General features: G+C 41.5%; 1 protein-coding gene across 7 annotated transcripts in view; it reads right to left on the minus strand.

Moving 5' to 3' along the window:
- Window positions 1–20,662, minus strand: part of UTRN (utrophin) — a 701,048-nt gene that overhangs the window by 486,825 nt on the left and 193,561 nt on the right. For all 7 annotated transcript variants that reach the window (XM_066595903.1, XM_066595904.1, XM_066595902.1 and 4 more), the window contains 6 exons: window positions 15,892–16,072; window positions 15,524–15,669; window positions 13,596–13,808; window positions 5,397–5,510; window positions 3,313–3,468; window positions 1,464–1,634 (listed from right to left, as the gene is read on the minus strand). In XM_066595903.1, coding sequence (XP_066452000.1) covers window positions 1,464–1,634; window positions 3,313–3,468; window positions 5,397–5,510; window positions 13,596–13,808; window positions 15,524–15,669; window positions 15,892–16,072 — 981 coding nt within the window. The remainder of the gene's footprint in view (window positions 1–1,463; window positions 1,635–3,312; window positions 3,469–5,396; window positions 5,511–13,595; window positions 13,809–15,523; window positions 15,670–15,891; window positions 16,073–20,662) is intronic.

Genomic DNA, 20,662 nt, shown 5'->3' on the forward strand with positions numbered 1-20,662 from the left:
GCATAGGACACAGAAGTGAATTTTCTATTGGGAACTGTTCCATTTTTACAGGGTGGACGGCTGAGTAAAGAGAATGGGCTTAACCCGCTGAGGACCAAGGTGTTTTGGTCCTAAAGAACCAGATACTTCTTAGGTATTTTACCCATGTGGTAATTTATTGCTCTATTTTTTTTCTGCAGCTACCAAAATTATTTTTGCTTGCTTTTTTTTCCCGTGACATATGGGGCTATTGTTAAATACCTTTTTTCACTGACTTCTTAGTGCGATTTTGTTTAGGCCTCGGTCAGACGACCGTTTTTGGTCCGATCTGCAGACGCGCTTGCAATCTGTAGATCTATAGACCAAATGCATCCCAATGGGATCGGTCACATGTCCGCTTTTTATGCGGATGTGCGATCAATTATAGGACACAACGATTCGCAGAAGGCGCCTATCTGCGTTCTGCGCATCGCTGTGTTCTATATATGCGCTCATTGGGGCCGGCGGCAGCAGCGCCGACCCCATTGAGAACATATACTAAAGACATATACTGTAACAGCTGTGGCAGAGAAGAACGATGTTCGCCCATTGAATTCAATGGAGCCGGCAATACAGCCGGCTCCATTGAAAGCAATGGGCTGCCGGCGAGCGCGGGATGAATTTTCGGAAAGGGCTTAAAAATATAAGCCCTTCCCTGAAAATCATCCCAAAATGTGTAAAAATTAAAAAAAAATGTATACTCACCTTTTCCCTGCAGCCGGAGTTCAGCCCCGGCCGGCCGGCAGTTCTCCTGAACTGCTCTGTGTAGTATTCAGCAGCCGGGGATTTAAAATCCCCGCCTGCTGAATGAGCTGCCTCTGATTGGTCACAGCCCTCACCAATCAGGGGCAGCTCTCACTCACCCATTAATGAATTCATGAATGGTGGGTGAGTGCTGCCGCTGATTGGCTGAGCGCAGGGACAGATCAGAGGCAGCTCTCAGCTGTCATTCAACTTCTGTGGGAGTGACAGAAGTTTTGGTTAAACCAAACACAGCATAAAAATAAGACTAACATTCTAGAAGTTAATAAAGGGATGATATATGTTTGGTTTGGACAACCTTCCATTTCAAGGGAACTACTTTTCCCAAGTCTCTGTTATCACTATAATTTTATTTTATGATTTGATCCAGGGATTATTCCGATTGCCAGAATGGAGTCTAAAGGTATTTTTCCCTTGCATGAGGAAAATTGGCTTCTACCTCATTCTTTTTTTTCCTTCCTCTGGATCAACATTTGGGGTGGGGGAGAAATAGGCTGAACTGGATGGACATTTTTTTTTTTCGGCCCAACATATTATGTTACTATGAATGTATTAGCTGTCAGAGAAAGAATAGTTTCATCTATAATTTAGTGACTCTTTAGGTCATTGAGATGTTTAGGAATTTTCATATTCCATTCAGCAACATGACTAATCCTGTTCCTCTTTGTATAAAAGTTACTTACTTTCATTTCTTCTACTGCTCTCTCAAGCTCTTCTGGAGACTTGTACTCAAAATCCCTTTCCAAGTATTCTTCCTCGGCTTGTGTCATCCATTCTTGCATCTCTGCCAAGTCCTTCTTCAAATTTACAGCCTTCTCTTGACTTTCAGACAACCTGTTCATCTGATGAATTACCTAAGAAGCAAACAGAAGCAAATATGACTTATCGCTGGACACTTGTCTTTGTGGAGAGTGCTGAAAGCAGATGAACTTGAACCATGGAGCAGGACATCACATACAGAAGGGGAAATTCCACATAAAATCGGTGATAGTAAGAAGACTTTTTATCATTTTTATATTTCACTTAAAATAAATAATTACCAGTCAGTGCATGATTACAATGTCAGCTAATTTATTAGCACGGCGCCCCTGTTGTGTGCAGGTATACTTTAACTCTTTAGTGACAGCCAATACGCCTTTAATGGAGGTCACTAATAGGCTTTAAACCTGCACATACATTTCTTTAAGGTGGTGGAGTGGCTGGCTCCTGACAGCCAGGTCCCTGCTCTAACCACCAGGAGCAGAGAAACCTCAGATCTTGGCAGTTTAACCACTTATATGCCACAATTAATAGCAACTGCAGCATGAAAGGGGTAAGGAACTCCTCTTGTCACCCATGAGTATCCCGCAATGCGGTTGAAAGGTAAATGGGCTCCTATGGCAGCTGGAGGCATGAGAAAGCCCTCCGTGTCTGCTATGTAACTCAGCCTATTAGACCCCTTTCCCTCCAGAAAGTATAATAGGTTGCTGTCACAGGCATAGTAGAATGCATTAGATAAGATTTGTAGTGTACTATTCTAGTGATCAGACTATCATATGTTCAAGTCCTCCTGAAGGACTAAAAAATAGTGACAAAAAAGTTCATTAGAGTTTAACTTAAAAAAATAATTCGGTTAAAAAAAAATACACATTTTTCCTAAAAAAAAACAAACAACCTTTTTAAATGGGTTAAATACCCAATGCTTATTTTATAAAGCAACACAATAAGTTATACCGCCTTCATAACAACCCAATGAAAATAATTTGATATTTGTCTCGCTTGGTGAAAGACATAGAAATAATTTTAAAAAGTAATGTTAGAATTGCTATGTCTTTCGTTCCCTTCCCAATGTTCTGGGTCTTAGAATGTGGTGATGCAGATTCAACTATTTTTCTTTAAAGATTTGTTTTTATTGTCCCAAAGTAGTAAAACGTTTTTAAAAATCTCAATATACTTGATATCGATGTAATCATGCTGATCCGCATAAGAAAGTTATGGAACAATGGAGGAATTTCTGGAGGGGTTTCCATCTTTCCCCAACAAAATGTAATTAAAGTTATGCTACATATTATATGTACCCCAGCGTGTTGCCACTGAAAAGTACAACTCATCTTACAAAAAACAAGCCCTCATATGGCTATGTGAACAAATTATAGCTCTTGCAATGCGACTATGAAAATCGCTTGATCCTTAAAAGCCCAAAATAGTCAGGTCTCTAATGAGTTAATATTCTTACAATAAGAATTGCTACAGAAGTAGAACTGATGATTCTTTAAATAATTCCCAATATTTCTGTAGACAGTCAATGCTCAATATTGTATCTGGTCCTGGTCCTCAGTTAAAACACTTGTTGTACTTATCTATAAATAAGTCTGATGTAACAAGGCAACAATGGGAATGCGACCAACAAGACAAAAACTGTCCAAATCAAATTATAGTATAGTATATTTGAAAGTATCTACTGTTGTACAACAACAACACCTCTCTTCTTAGTGTGCTCCACATGTGAACTAATACACGTTTTTTAGCATAACTGTGGCAGATGTCAGTTACCTGTTTACTTAGCCTCTCCCACTGTGCCTGCTGGTCAGTGAGTCTTGGCACTACCCACGTGTGGATCATTGTATCAGAGTGGTTTCTAAGTCCTGATTCTGCATCATTTAGCTTGCTTAAACATCCTTCTACAGCTTCCATTTCGTTCACTAGAGCCTAGAAATACAGAACCAACAGTTAACATGAGTCATCTGGACAACACAAAAATAGACTCAAGTCCTAAGCAACTGAAACAAGCCAATTCTATATTTGTAAGGCACATCCCCAAACAGAACCGTATGCTATTTTTACACCTGGTGTTGGTGATTACAGTTTCCATTCACAAATACTGCACATCCTAAAACAGAGATCATTTGCAAGCAATTAAACATTTTGGATTCAAAATTACAAATGAAGAAATACATAAACTATTGTTATGTGATATATACACTAGATTTCAACTAGAATAGTCTAACGCTCTGTCCAGTTAAACATATAAAACTAAAGCTTTATTTCATAAGTTAAAATAAATAGTAAAATCTGGACATCCTGTTTAGCCTACTAGTTTCAAACCACATAGAGTTCTAACTCATCATGAGCAAGAACTCTCTGTGGTTTGAAACTAGTAGGCTAACCAGAATGTGCAGATTTTACTATATTTTTAAGCTAATAACGTAAGGCTTTGGATTTATATTTTTCACTGGACTGAGTGTTGGACTTTTCTAGTTGATATTTAGTTCTACAACCCACACCTGACACAAAGTGATCTAGCACCACAAATGTTTCAGGGACCTGACTGATTAGAGTGGAATCAAATTTGTTGAGCAATATTGTTGTGTATGTTTTATATGCAACATATTTTTAAACCTAAAAGGGTTGTCAGAATAAGACAGTCCCCTTTCATATGCCTATTAGAGGGTAATTGCCCCAATTAGGGCCACCTCCATTAGCCAGAGCAGAAGGAAATCTATGTCAAACCGATTGAAAAATCAGTGATTTCCCAATGCAAACGTCCATTTACACACACAGATATCTTTCAGAAGATTGAAAGATCAGCGATCGTTTTGCATAAAGTACTAATAGGCATTAATTGCTATTAGTACTTTATTAGTTTCATTTGCATGTAAATGAGCTTCTGGAAGCTGTTACAGAACTCAGCAGAAGGTCTGAGCTCTGGAATTAGCTCCATTGTTCAGCCACTGGCTCCTTGTGCAGAATTTAGCACCATGAACAGCTGACACAGTGGTCCTGCTTATCAGCTGTTCTGCAGACAGGGCTGAGAACTGAGAACAGCTGTAACAATGTTATCAGCTGCTATTAGTGCTCCCCGGGCAGAACACAGCAGGTTTTCCTGCTTATCAGCTGTTCTGCTGAAGGACTGTTTTCAAGCAGAACTGAAAACCATCATTCGGCCGAACAGTGAAAGATGGGCACATTTAAGCTGGGTTTGCACTGGCCGAATGTCAGGCAAACGATGCCCGACACTCATCCCTGTGTGTCCTCGCTCGCGTGCTCCTGCACAGGAGCTAGTATTGCTGGCTCGCTCCGAGAGTGGCCAGCAGGGGGCAGGCCGGCTGCAGGAGATTTCTCTCCTCTCGCTTCCCCGCCCCTCTCCATTGACATAACACAGCGGCGCTTTAATACTGAACGGCCACTATGTACACTGAATGATGAACGATCAGCTCATTGTCCATCGTTTATGCAGCATAAATACTAAAGGTGTGGTCCAGGATTGCTGTGCATGCCCACTAACTAAGTTGTACTCACACTAACCTCACTGCTTGTCCTATAAAAGCAAAAGTAAAGCTGTTGTGCTAAAACTGACTCAAAAGTTAATTAAGAATTTGAAGGTTTATATGCAACGAATAAGTCATTGGAAAATATACAATCTCAGGATTTACTGAAAATTAAGCAGAAACGAAACCATCTAATATATGGCAAAAATATCATAACCATGAAATTGAATGAATACACTAAGCCTGTTTCACTTGTTTTTAAAGACATACAGCAGTATATAAGCACTGGGAATAGAGTAGTTCCATGATAAGAACCACATTCTATAGTCTGACAGTGTTCCCCATCACTTGTTCAGTTGGATATATTACCATGCATTGGTCCAGTTGTCTCTGGAGCTCTTCGGAATCCTCTGAGGCTGTGTGTTGGTTGAGGACAAAATCTTTTGCGTCACTAATCCATTTCTGTACAGATTTCGATTCAGTCTGATTAAATAAAAAAAAACGTGTCAACAAATGACCCACTTCAGGCAAAAACAAGAACAGCAAGAACATAAAATACATAGTGATACTCAATATTTTAACATAATTATGTTCCATTATAGTCAATGTTAGATTTTACCAAAGCAAATGAAGTGGACTGAAGTTTACCTCGCGTTTGAAGATGTTTGGTCTTAAAGGGGTCTTTCAGGACTTATACAATTAAGACCTATCTTTAGAATAGTGTGATAGACATGATGATTATTTATAAAATGTCTATCGATTAATATAACCCAAATGTATTTTGCTGTTGTAATGACTCTAAGCTCTGTGGAGTCTAAAGGACACACACAATCTAATCATGGTATTTGCTAGCCAATGGATGGGTGATGTATTTGCTCTAAGTACATAGAAGTTGCTCAACCAGTTTCTAAGAGTTAAAGGGCCATAGTGTCGTGTATATCCTGTGTTTAATACTGAGTGTTTACCTAGCCCCCTTCCACTCCTCATCCTGAAGCTAGGTAAACAATGATTCATCACTACAGGGAGATGACTTCAGCTAGGACAAAAGTCCATACCACCTCAACACTTGGAAGGGGGTGGGCAGAGAGGTGGGGGATTCTATATGATCCGACAAATGAGAATCTTATATGTTACTGATGTAATCTGTTGCACGCCCATTAAAGGGCGGTTGTCATGTGTTATAATAAAAGGCCTGAGCCTCTACACATTGTAGAGTCTCTCCTGGTTTTAGACAAGCATTTGTGTCTGATTCTGGTCGACGAAGTGTGCACACAATATATAATTAGGAAAGCGACAAAATACCCCAAAAGCCTGCTGGAGAAAATCATAATCCAGATCAGTGGAGTCCCTGGGTGAGCGAGTGGATCTGTGAGGTCACAGCCTGGAACGTACAGAGATCGGCAGATGGCACGCAGAACTCAGGGGCCCGAAAATCTACAGAACACGGTAAGATTGCTTTATGTAAATCTACCAATGTGAGCTGGGTTCTGACTGCTTTTCTGCCTGTTCCTGATCCAGACTGGACCTTCACTGAAAGACAGGTAATAACTCTAGTTCTGTCCACTCGGAAAAACCACCACGTTACCTGTCTAGGGGTATTTTGAACGCTGTGTATGCTGTTGTGTTTGAGACGGTTAAAAATTGTTTATGCAAGACCAAGAGATAAATTCTGTGAGGGTTAATGTGTCGGGAGGGCGGACTCGGCTGTTTAAGTCTGAGGGAACACGCCAGTGACACGTGCTCCTAGGTAAAACTAGTGTGAGGTTAGGAAGATTTATGATACGTATACTTAACTTTATGATTGAGCGTGTTATGTTCTCATATGTGGAAAGGTATATACGTATGAAGTATAGTCGTGCTTTGTGACGGCTGATTTCTCCAGAATATTATTGAGGTTTTGGTCATTGAAAATAATCGTCAGTCTCTGTGTATAGCTAAATGTCCTGTCTAGATCGTGTACAAGAAGTGCTCTTGGGGATTACTAGACGGTGGGTTGTTAAAAAAGGTAGATGAGATATATATATACCTTGAGCCGTTGTGGGTATTCTCCAGTAATCCCGTCTGTCTGGTATTATAGAAAGAATGTGCAGTGTTTATTGTTGGGGGGAGGGCTGCTGATAAGAGTGAACTGAAAGCTTTTTTCCAATTAACCCTTTCTGTTTACTTTGTCATTCCCTGTGTTTTGTAGAATTAATGTGCATTATAATTCTGAGTGGGGAAGAGAGGTTATATGGGAAGGATTTGAAGAAAGCAGATTTTACAAGAGAAACAGTACTGTGTGCAGAAACTTTGAATAGGCTAGAATAAGCAGGTAGCATAGAGTTGAGCAAAGTGAGCAAGGACGAAGGTCATAGAGCTTGTGATTTGGTTACTGAACAATGGGAAAGGACCAGGAAAAGTTGCAGAAAGAAATGCCAGGTTATAGACAGATAAGATAGACTGTAGAAAGTTTACAGAAGATGAGCAGGAAGCCTAGCAGAAAGAAAGGTGTTTTTAGATTGCTAGGAGGAGGTATAATGTAGTTAAGAGATTGAAGAGGAGAAAGCATGTAGGGGGGTATGTGTAATGCCGGCCGTGCTTGCAATGTTTACAATCCAACATAGTGTGACTCTGCAGTAAATGTAGTGAGGCCTGCCCCCACCCTGAAGTTACTTCCCCCCATGTGCTCACTTTCAGGGTGTGTGATGTTACTTCCGGTCCCTCCCCATCCGGGACAGGACCTGGCCCCGCCCCTTCCTCCTCCAGCGGCCATCTTGCCTCACCTGGAAGTGCTGCTGCCCCTGGCCCCGCCCGGTCCTCCGGCAGCCATTTTGCCTCACCTGAGAGATCTGTAGCCCCGCCCCTTTCTGCCTCTGGCGGCCATTTTGCTGCATTTGGGAGGCCTATATTCCCCAATGCCACTGTATCCAGTGCTAACATCATGATTGTCTGAAGTAAGGTTTTGTTTGACCAGACTTTGTTACGCTCCAAGATGTGGCCACTTTGGATGTGTGATAAGTTCAGGGAAACAAACCTTTGTGGAGATACAGCTTGGGACATAGTAGATGACTAAGCTGGTTTATAGTGCATGGAAGATTGGAGTTGATGCATGGGGGGCAGAGACCAGGAATACATGACAGGGGACGCTCTCTCATGTTCCCGGGGGCTCTGTTTCCCACTGCCCGCTTCTCCAATGGATACTCAGACAGATGATGTAATGGAAGGCTCCTACAGATGGAATAATTTCCCTATAGTCACCCAGCAAACTTTTTCATGCAATTTGGTGAAGTAATTTAACTTTTTATGTGAAGAAAGAGGGATTGAATTGCCCAGAGTAGGATGTTAAGTCATCCGTATTCTTTAGTTTTTCTTTAAGTCTTTTGTATATTCTAGTGTCAGTCTACACTGAAGCTATAATTATATTCCGACAGGAGAGTAAAAGCTAAACGCTGGCCATACCCTGAAATACTATTACACTGGGTGACGTAAAATTTGAATTGTGTGGCGCCCCCTTGTGTTAAAAAATGCTAACTGCAACCTGAAAAAAAAAAAAAATCTAAAGGATATTTTCGCTCAGACTTCGCTGCATATAATGTCACCTTGACCTACAAGGTGCTTGTTTTTGTGCCTCTTGGTTTACTAGTTTGAACGCAATGACTCTTTTTCCATTGAGTATTCCGCTTCAAAAGGGGGGAGGCATAGGTGATCTGGGCCATAGATGATCTAGGTGTTGTAGATCAGCTATTGGGTTTGAAAAAAATAAAAATAAATGGAATAAGATAACAAGATTCCGAGCCATGTGAAATAAAACATCAGCACGATTATTTAGTACTAATTCAGTAAGAAACTGCAGGTATGCAAACAGTTATCAGAACCCCTGTTGATAATGCATATGTTGAGCTTTTTGCAGATGGTACCAGGGTGAGGACTGATGACTCCACATCCGATATGCAGTGGTCACACAACAAGATGTCCTAGAAGCAGAAGTTCTGCCTCCGCATGTCTCAGTACAAGAAGCGGAATTAAAGGCCATCACTAAGGCGTGTAGAGTGGCGAGAGGTAAGACCGGCAACCCTTTACACTGACTCCTGGTATGCATTTGGCACAGCTCATGATTACGGCCCAATATGGAAGGCCAGACAGTTTTTTTACCTTAGCAGGACAACCAATTGAGAATGGTGCAGCGGTACAGAGTCGCATGGAGGCCCTGCTTCTACCTGACAAAGTTGAGAGTTCGCACCGAGTCCTACACTGGAGAGGCGAGAGACGACACCCTCGCTGACAGCATATGATAGGCATCAATATTCAAGTGTTGGAAAACCCCTTTGAAAACTATGGACAACTATTTTTTTATGTTTCCTGTTTTGAGCCTAATAGTTCAGGTAGATGCAGAGAAGGACAGGCAAAAATGTCCCCAACTTCAGATCACTACTACTAGCAATGGGAGCAGTTTTAACTAATGAGATTGACACAAGATGCATGGCTTCTACTGGGTTGCTATCCCTCAGGTTTTCCTTCCATGCTTTTTTTTTGCATGGATCGTTCTGTTCCTTATTCGCTTTTTCCACTTTCTATTGTAAAGAATCATAATTTACCATGAATTTATCTGCAGCATAGAGGGGTTGTCCGAGATATTTTTATGCTCCTAGTGCTTTACTTACAGCCCCCAAAGTGTGTCCCTTTGTCTTTCTACAATTCGCTCACTTGACTAGTTATGTCACCTCAAGATGCAAGTCCGGTGACGTCCCATAAACACGTCACATGGGATTGGTCATTTAAGTTCCGCCCATGTTAACGGGACGTCACTGCTGATGTCTTGTTTCGGGGCTGGCTCAATCTGTGGCTCCGAGCACAGAAGTGCAGCCCTCACATCCAGGCAGCAACAGCCAAACACACATGGCTTTCTTCTACCAGCCGTATCGACCATGCATGTGAATACATCTTTCCCTGCCCAAGGCTGTATCAGGCAGAGCACTGACTTTTGTATAACACTCTCATACTGCACCACTGTTTGTGTATATACATACACATATATACATATTTTGTGTGTGTGTGTGTCTATATAAACACATACAAGTGTGTATGTAAGGCTACACAAGTGACAAGAAATATCATATTTTAGGCATTGTTCAACATCCATGCCGGTGGGTTCTGTTTTTCTGCTCCGTACAGGTAGCAGGAATATTTGCCTCACATTTATGTTGGGTCTGTAGAGAAATCAATTTTTGATTTTTCTGCTATACACAAGTCGCATGATGGAGTCTTATAGTGCATAAGGGTGGCTTTACACAGGACAACTATTGCTTGAACAATCGCTTGAAAGACCGAGTGCAAATGACTGTTGTTCCATGTCATCACGGCCACCAACAGGGTGATGAGTGATAATTTGCTCATTTGTCTTTAGTCATTTTGACTCACCTCAACAAAAAATAAAAAGTAGTCACTGGTTGATCAAAAGCCACCGAGTGTAATGTCACTTTTCTTATTACTTGAATGATTGTGAAAGAAGTTGCCTAGAGATCCCCCCTATGAAGAATATCTTCCCAAACTAATGAACAATAAACACTCCGTGTAAAAGCTTTCATACAACTGTCATTTGTACACTACTGTAATTTTTCTGAGCGACTATTTGAATGATAGCTGCTCAGTGTAAAAGGTACGCACAAAGTACACCAGAAACAAATCCAAAAGAATACTGAAAGGGTTTACTGGTGCAGTCTTTCCACTAAATAGTATATCAGGGGACACAGAAGGGAGAATCTGTAGAGGTAGCACACAACCTGTGGAGATATTAGCAGCACAGATTTTTTACTGGGCTGGCTGTGGGAGAGAAAGGTTGAAAGAGTAGGGAAGACAGGGTGTAGCTAGGAGGGGCATGTGCCCTGGGTGCAATGAGGGAAATTGGGGGGCCAAATCAGCCTATAGTCAAAGGAGGAAATCAGCTGCTTGCTACAAGAAAGCAAAGGAAGGGATACCAGGCTGTACAGGTAAGAGAAATCTAACACTGTGTGGGGGCACATAGAAAAACATTACAACTGTGGGGGGCACATGTTACTGTGTGGAAAAATGAGGGGAAACATGAGTCTTTGGGATTGTGCCCCTGATCTATTAAAGGGAACCTGTCAACTACTTTTAGCCCTATAAGCTTAGTTTATGGGCTGAAAGTAGGTGACCCGCGGACTCCAAGGATGTGTTATACTTACCTTCCCTGTCGTTCCCCCGGTGTCAGTGCTGAAAGCTGCTGCTCAATGTATTGAGTGGCACTGCTAAGTAGTTTGCCCATGATGCTTAGCATGCCACCCAATGCACTGAGTGCAGGAAGACCTCTGGCGAAGCACACAGGAGAAGCGCAAGAGAGTTGTGCTATGCAATGCTTTTGCTTGGTCAGTGAAGCTCATGCTGGAGGTTACAAGCACAGGACCTATGAGCTGCACACATCAACTCACAGCCCAGTCTGCCCAGTTGGCTCATCACATGCACTTTAGAAAAGCTGTATTGCGGTTATAACGGAGGTTATAGGCACCTTATTTATAGTGTCTGGTCATGGAGATTTTCAGCTTTAAAATCTGTCTTTTGCCTTCTTTTATTTTAATAATACACTTTTTCTATTTTTGTTTATTACTCTTGATGTGCGCTTGCAATTTTGATGGGTTTATTTCCTGCTTAGTTTAACACTTTAATTGGACCCTTTGAGCTTTATTATATACCAGTTCCCATCATCCTTGGTTATGATAGGTTGTTATTGGACATAACAAGTAAGCAAGGAGATCCAAAAATTTGAAATGGAGCATTATTAGCAGCTACAGAGTTTGGGAAATAATAACTATGCTCTTCAATCTGTCTCAAAAGTCTTATCATCCTTTCTTTTGCATTCTATTATCCAATGTCTTTCCCATCCCTCTTCTAGATGTCTTGTCCCTAATAAGCAGACACCCTGCCTGCCTACCTTGATAAATACACTCTACAATGGTGCCACTTCCAGGAAAGCAAAGCATTATAGAGAGTTCTTTGCAATGTTCGCCAACCATCCTCCAAAATCAAGAAATCCCCATGAAGCTTGAGCTAATAGAGCCATCCTGACCCATCTCTATTCGCACAACATGGTCCTAAACAGCATTCATTAGCAGTCCCTACAGTCCTACAATATCATATTGGCACTTTTTGAAAAAAAATGTATTCCAGCTAAATAAAAAATGAGTTTGATTGAACTTACAGTATTAAATGTCTTTCCCTGGTATTACTCTAGAGCTTTCCCAATACCAAAGTTATCAAGGCATTATTTTATCCTTGAAATGTCTTTCAAGACTCCTGTCATCTCTAAAAATAGAGAAACTAAAAGAATGATCATGTTATCAAATTTCCATTGAATAGGAGCAATTAACTTAAATGATGTGCCGTCAGATATATGAAGGGAAAATAAAGTCAGAAATTGTATTTCTCTGTCTAACTCACAAAGACTCTCTGAGGGACATGGAGATGATATTAAAATAGGAACAGAAAACGCAGCATCATGCATGTACTCTACTTGACTCTACTGTGAAAACAACATCCGAGAAAACATTTCCTCCTCATTGAATGTTGGCACAGAGGAATGTGCTTGATTTCCATGAACATAAAAAGGGTGTGAAGCACTCGGTTCTCTGGTCCCCAAGCTCTGCTGTATACATTTCTTGCATATGGTTCTGCTTTCTACATGAACCCTTAGCATTTTTGAAGAAAACTTTTGAAAAATTCTCGGTCACATAGCAAACTCAAGGCCTGTAGGCCAAATCCGGCCCTCAATGTGATTTTATGTGGCCCATGATGAGGTTTGGATGCAGAAGGACTGTCTTTCCACTTTCCATGGAGGATGCAGACAGAGCTTGGCAGAGGAAATGGTGCCAGCACAGGGAACGGGTACCGACTTGGATTCTGAGCTCTGGCACACGCCTCCACACTGTTCTGTTCAACAACTTCCAGGTGGAGGCACAGCTCGACCCCTTCCTCAGGCACCATAGCCACCATCCAAGGTAGGAAGCTTGGTGCTAAAGAGGTGGAAGGGGAGAAACCGCTTCATAGTGCATAGGGCTCCATAGCCATGGTAAGGAGTATTACATTTTGGTTCATTAACACAGGTGTATGTAGTTTTGGTCTGTGAAATATGTAGTGTTTTAACGGACTGAAAATACGTGTATTAATTGCGCATTTTGACCTTCTTGGATTTTTTTTTGCATGCATATTCACAGGTTTTTTTTACATGCGCAAAAAAAAAATGTAGGAAGGTCCTATAGATTTCTACTGCCTTCATGCAGTGAATACGCAAGTTTTTATGCAATCCCATTGACTATAATGTTACGATTGTTTTCACGCGCATAAAATATACACATGAAAATGCATGTCTGGTTACCCCAATGCCTTTGAAGGCAACTATACAGGCTGATAGTGGCCCTCAGTGAAAGTGAGTTTAACACCCCTGCCATAGAAGATACAAAGACAATACATTGGCTACGTTTCCTAGAAGTTATCATAACTCTGCAAAATGTTTCTTCCCCTGGCATGATTTGCTAAAGTTAGTCATGTTAATTGCATTAAGGTCGTGATTTCTTTTACCTCAAATGCTTTCAGCTTGGAGGAAATGTCTTCTAGAATGTAGATGTGGTCAGCGGAGAGGCTCTTTAACTTGCTCCACTGCTCTTCTACATCTCTGCACTCATTCATGTAGACTACGGTTTTGTCTTCCGGGGCTCGCTTCTCAAGCAGCCTGGTTTCAGCATACAACTTGTCAATACCCGGTTTCTGGCTTTCTAATGTCTGTGCAAGAGTCTGGTAAAAAAAAGAAGAGGAATTTTAGCATTGAGTATATGTTTCTTAAATATTCTGACTGGTAAAAAATAAATTAAACGGGGTTTTGTCGAGGTCACGGCCGCAAGTCTTTAGGGAGGTAGACTTGGACCTACATGGTAGGTACTGTGGAAATAAACTATATAATCAGTATAACCCTTTTGATGTTTGGCATTAGTGATGTTAGACTTTTTGTAATTCTCATGAGCCACTCTATTCTCTTGAATGTGTTTTCGGCCATTTTGAAGCAATTTATTATCCATATGCAGTGACTAGAGATGAGCGAGTATACTCACTAAGGCACATTACTCGAACGAGTAGTGCCTTAGCCAAGTATCTCCCCGCTCGTCTCTAAAGATACGGGGGCCGGTGGGGGGCAGGGAGCGGCGGGGGAGAGCGGGGAGGAACGGAGGGGAGATCTCTCTCTCCCTCTCTCCCCCCTGCTCCCCGCCGCAACTCACCTGTCACCCGCGCTGGCCCCCGAATCTTTAGAGACAAGCGGGGAGATACTTGGCTAAGGCACTACTCGCACGAGCAATGTACCTTAGCGAGTATACTCGCTCATCTCTAGTAGTGACATTTTGCTAAAAAAAGATTTTTCTTAGCTTCTTTGGACCACAATTTTCTCAAATGTTCACTATTTGGTTTTTCCACTGCATACATAGAGAACTCACTGGGACAAATCAAAGACACCTCACATAACATGATAGCACACGGGAGTCCGAAGCTACACCAATTTTTAGCTGAGTGGCACAGAGCTTTTAGTACCTCGAGTTATCACCCGATAACATCATACCAAGATCAGGCTCTTGTTGCTAGGTACATTGGTCCTTCCGCTTTACAGTGAAATATTTAACATGTTGTCATACGTGTTGTCTAGAAATTAATTTGGTTGTAAAACTTTCATGTTTTTGTAACGCTCACCAGCCCGCATATGGTTCAAAAACTATAGATGTCTTCTATGTCAAAAAATGTTTGTAAGAGAAAGAGCAAGAAGATATATATAGAGAGAAGTTGTAGATCCATAGATAATTTTCATTTAGCAATACAGAATATAAAAGTCATATTACACTAAGTGAAATACAGGAAAGTGGTAAAGATGTTTGCTATGGCAACACAGCTTTGTACAGTAAGGTCTGGCAGAGATATTTATTACCCATGGTGACACTGACTATGAAAAAGAATAACCTGATTGTAATAATAAACCTATTATCCCCTGCAGATAGCAGCTCAAGCATTTGTATAAGGGTTGAATGTCTACCCGCGAAAAACATGCTTGTCACACATGCAAATAAAGGAAAATTAGACTGGACAATAAAAAGCTGTCTCATTAGAAATTAGACTTTTATATTCTCTGTTTATATGTTCCTGTAATTCTTAAAGGACAGAATATTAAAAAGGATTGCCTGCTTCATCTTTTCACTCTCTAAAGGACCTTTTGCGCAGCCCAATTATCAGGCAGGAGCCTCCGCTTGCCTGATTACTGAACTGTGTAAAGGGGCTGATGAACGAACAATTGCTACTGTCTGTACCTCCAGGACGACAGGCAAGACCCCCAGAAAAGTGATTTATCCACATACAAGAACCATAGATATGTGGCTTAATGCTTTATATACAGAAATATTATAATATAAAACAAATAGTAAGCAACATCTGTTGATGACAATACAAAAAGATACAAACTTGCTAAATCTTACCTTAGCCTGTTGAACAGCTAGATCTACAGTGCTTGGATCACAGAGACCTGTCAACTGGGACTGCAGTTTGTGCTGACAATCCATTAATACTTCTTTCAATGCTTTCCGGGTGTCTAAATACTGTTGACTAGGTTGGTGCTCCAGAGCTGTAGAACATAAAAGTGCAGGCATTAAATTATTACTTTCCACTTTATGAACTATATTACAGATTTATATTGTCAAAATAGACCCAGACATTGTTCAATAAGCTGTAATGCATATTCTTATATCTTAAATAGTCTTCAGATATAATTGGCTTTAGATAAAGGTAACCCCGACTGTCAACTGATCCCCCTTAGAGGGACTGATAAACGTGAGCATTCACCAACCTTTTTGAAGTTGTTCAACGTCCCTTTCCATTTGACTTTTCACTCTTTCACAGTGATCAGTGATGCCGTCTAGGCTACCTTCTAGAAAAGCAGGGGCGGCCGGCTGGGAACTTAGTGACAATGCTCGTGATCTCAAAACTTCCACTTGTGTGTACAGATCTGGGAATCTGTCCAGCCGCAGCTGTGAATAAGAATATCCCAGCAAGATAGTATAAGTGACTGTGTAAATCAGTAACATCACAAACAAAAGGTGAATATGGGAACACTTAACACATGTTATATAACTTTACAAAGCAATGCTGAAAATGTTCTAATAGTGTGCAGATACTGGTCACCTATATATAGGTTTAGAAAACTCTGATATGCAATTTAGCTCTCCTTCCAGGAAGAATGGTCTCTCTATTGTCACCTTTTGGAAGGTAGCTTCCCTATACATCAATGTACAAACATTTAACAGGCCAGAAGGAAAAGACACCCATCTACAGACAACTGTTTCATGGTTCTTGCCCCTATCAGGTTACGTTCGTGCACGGAGTGAGAACTGCGACCTACATGATCATAATAGATTTACAGCTAGAGGAAAGGATATGCATTGAAGAGCGGACACAGATATCACCAAACAAGAAACAAAGTAAGGGAGGTCTGAGCCTACACCACAAAGGTCAGGGAACCCTGCCTAAAAGTGGAGTGATTGTCCCAACAAGGACAGTCCTACACAGGGACCAAGGGTAATCCTAACTCGCCCTAGATGGAAATAGAAAAAGAGGCAGGCAGTAAACTACAAACAGGTCATAGTTCACACCAGACATCTACACACCTACAGACAGAGGGTAATACAGACGTTGGATAATGTTCAGACACCGGAGTCTGCGCACCTACGGATGGAAGGGGATCGGGCGTCCTATTAAGTAAGGACGGAGGGTTTTTCGGGCATCCTATCACCTAAGGATGAAAGGTTTTCGGGTGTTCTATTAAGTAAGGACGGAAGGGCTTCAGGCGTCCTATCACCTAAGGACAGAAGGGCTTCGGTTGTCCTACAACCTAAGGACAGAAGGGCTTCGGTTGTCCTATCACCTAAGGACGGAATGGCTTTGGGTGTCCTATCACCTATGGATGGAAGGGATTCGGGCCTCCTATCACCTAAGGATGGAAGGGTTAATTCAGACATAGGAGGTAGTTCAGACATGGGCATCCGCACATCTACGGATGGATGGGAATACAACAGAACATAGTTCACTCTAGTTATCTACACACCTACAAACAGAAGATACACCATCCATGGAAACAATCACCAGACTTCTGTAAGGAGATGATGAAAAATGTATAATGACCAGCACCCTCTAGCAAAAAGGGTTGATATTTTTGTGCAAAGACCCCAGGTAATTAGCTGTCTGGAGCAATCCAGGCAACAGCCAGCCAAATCAACTATACCTGCAGAGACGTGTTCCTGGAAGTACATAGTACTACATTCCCCAGGAGCATGACGTGACATTCATGTTGCAAGCCCTTTTAAGGGTCACACTCACTTATAGGGAAGTTACCTTCCAACGGGTGGCATTATGGAGATAACTTTCCTTCTTTCTGGAAAGACAGCTAATTTTCACACCTTTTTCTCTAGGGGGCAATGCATGGCCTATAAGACTCTCTGTGGCACGTCTCAACAAGAAGAAACAGTAACCCTCACGGACTCTAGAAAAATCTGACTACTGTGATGTTCAAGCTGCTTTTCACCTTCTGTGCTGTCAATACAGTGGTAACGCCATTTTAAGTGGTGTAATTTTTGACAGACGGAGGGTACATTAACTTATACAGTCTTATACTTCAGGGTTGTCATGCAGAGCATGCCTAGCAACCAATCTGTCTCAGATCAAGCAGAACTAACATTAAAGTTGTTTTCCAGGGCTACAATATTGATGACCTGTCCTTGGGATAGGTCATCAATATCTGATCTGTGGGAGTCCGTCACTTGGCATCCTCGCCGATGAGCTGTTTTAATAGGTCTCGGCACTTGGCTAAGCATTTCGGCCACTTCTTAGGTCACTGATGTCATGTTCATTCATCATGTGACCTTTCAGCAGCTCAATGTGTATGCAACTGGGCTCCCATACCAGGCTCAGCTACTATGAAATGTATGGCGTTGTGTGTGCTTTGCAATGAAGAGTCCTCTTTGATCTGCTGATCCCTGGGGATCCCGAGTGACAGATTCTCTCTGATTGGATATTGATGGCTTATCCTGATGATAGCTCATCAATATCCTAATCCTTGGAAAACTCCTTTAAATTGAGGGCAGAGAAAGGAAGTACTCAAAACTGACTGGTCTCTATTTCTTATTGCCATATAAATCAGACCTTTACATAACACAGAATACAACTTTTTTTAATTAAAGTATTTTTTATTAAACTTTTTCACCTTTTGCATATTTTAAAACATTTTTTTTAACAAATCTTTGGTTTCCCCTCCCTCCCTCCCCCTCCCCCTCTCACCCACCCCCTTCCCCTCACCCCCCTCCCTCCCCCATCCCCCCTAAGATCTCTCTCTCAACGTTCTGTTCTTTGGGTAAACTGTCTCTGAATGAACACAGTGTTGTGTTGTAAACAATAATAACAGTTCTTGTAACGTATATTTGTTTTCTTCTTTGGTCTTCGTGTTGCTTATCTTCTTGTTGTTTTCTTTTATTGATTCAGGGTTAGATTTTTTGTTGCATTCGAGGGGGGGGTCATATTTCTTTTGCCCGTTGCCCGGTCTCTCTCTCTCCAATCCCTCCTTTCTTAACTTTTCCCTATTACTCCTTACCACTTTATTTTATTGTATATCGAGTCTGTAATTTGTTCTACATTTCCCAATAAACTTTATATATATCCATTACATACGTTGTTATGTCTTAGTAAATCCCCGGTTTACTGGTGCCTCCCCACACGGCTCACCACTCCCTATGTATTTGATCCAACATTACTGCTCTGGGCGTGTATCCATCTCAGCCATATGTCCTGATATTTTTGACTGGTCTTACGCTTAGTGTAAATACTCCTTTCCCACGGTAAAATTTGGTTGACCTTATTTTTGAATTCTCCCAGCGTGGGTGGTTCTTCGTCCAACCAGCGCTGGGCTATTGTTTTTCTGGCTATATACAATAGTCTGGCTACCGCTAGTTTTTCATGATCATCTAATGTTAGATCCTGTATGTATCCCAGAATGCACACGTATGGTGTAAAGTCCATACGTATGCCAAATGCCGCGTTAATTGCATTTCTTATTCCCATCCAATATCTGTGCAATTTCGGACATCGCCATAGCATGTGGATTAGGTCCGCCGTGTGGGTTCTGCACCTTGCACATATCGGGGAGGTTCTCATTCCTATATTGTGTAAGAAGGCCGGGGTGCGGTACACTCTGTGTATTAGAAATATTTGTGAGACTCTGTGTGATTCGCTCAGAGATAGCTTGGGTGTCATTTGTAGGATTTCCTCCCAGTGCGACTCCTCAATGGGCCCTATGTCTGCCTCCCATTTTGCTCTTGTTGATAACGGGTTGTGTGCATTGACCGTGTCCTGTATATGGGAATATAGTACAGATATTTTCCCCGCTGTGGTGGTGGCTTTTCCTATTATGTCCGCTACTATATTTATTACCATTGTTATTTCCGCCGTGTTTTTTTCCGCTTGTATAGCGTGTCTAAGTTGCAGATATTTGTAAAAGTCACTATTGGGGATGTCGTGGTTTTGCCTTAACTGCTCGAAGGTTTTTAGTTCCCCCCCCTCCAGTATCTGGTCCATTCTCCTAACTCCCCTGTCTTTCCACCCTTGGAATCCTTTTAGCTTGTTGATTTCTGGCAGGTGCGGGTTATTCCATATGGGGGTATGTTGTGTGCAGTTTTTTATATCAAGCATGTTTCTGGTCTTCCACCATATTTTATGTATCAATAATAGCGTGGGGGCACTTTGACCGTTTTTTTTAAACGCTCCACGTTCCAGGGTTTCAAACAAATGTGATCCGTTAAAGAGATTTTTAAGGATTCTGAAACTAGCGTCGTGTGTTTCTTCTGTCTCCCATCCCCTGAGATGTTGCAGCTGGGAGGCCATGAAGTACGAGAACGGATTGGGCAAGGCTAATCCTCCCTTTTCTTTTGAATTGTATAGCAGTTCTAATTTTATCCTAGGTGTCTTCCCTCCCCATATGAGTTCTCTAAACAGTCCCTTGGCCTTGTGGAAAAATTTTTGTGTTATCCAGTGTGGGGAGTTGTGTATTAGATACAGTAATTGGGGCATCCATATCATTTTTATAAGATTCACTCTTCCTATGATTGTCATGGGTAGTTTTTTCCATACGTGAAGTTTTTGTTTCCATTTTTCCATAAGTGGTTCCAGGTTTATTTTCCCGTACTCACTGACCTCTTTCGTAATTTTAACTCCCAGATATTTAATTGTTGGGGTGCATTTCAGTGTTAATTCTCTGTTGGCAACTTGCATGTCTGGGGTGTCTATTGATAGTATTTCGGATTTGGTCCAATTGATAGCGAGTCCTGAGAAGGCTCCAAATTCTTTTATTGTTTGCATCGTGGTTTCTAAAGATTTTTCCCTGTCCCCTAAAAATAATAACATGTCGTCTGCATACAAAGCGATTTTCTCCTCCATGTTTCCTCTTATGAATCCCACTATTTCCTGGTGTGACCGAATTTTGCATGCTAGGGGCTCTATTGCAAGTGCAAACAGGAGTGGCGATAGTGGGCATCCCTGCCTTGTCCCTCTATGTAGTGGGAATGTTTCTGATGACC

This window comes from Eleutherodactylus coqui, chromosome 3 (genome assembly GCF_035609145.1).
Source record: "Eleutherodactylus coqui strain aEleCoq1 chromosome 3, aEleCoq1.hap1, whole genome shotgun sequence".
NCBI lineage: Eukaryota > Metazoa > Chordata > Amphibia > Anura > Eleutherodactylidae > Eleutherodactylus > Eleutherodactylus coqui.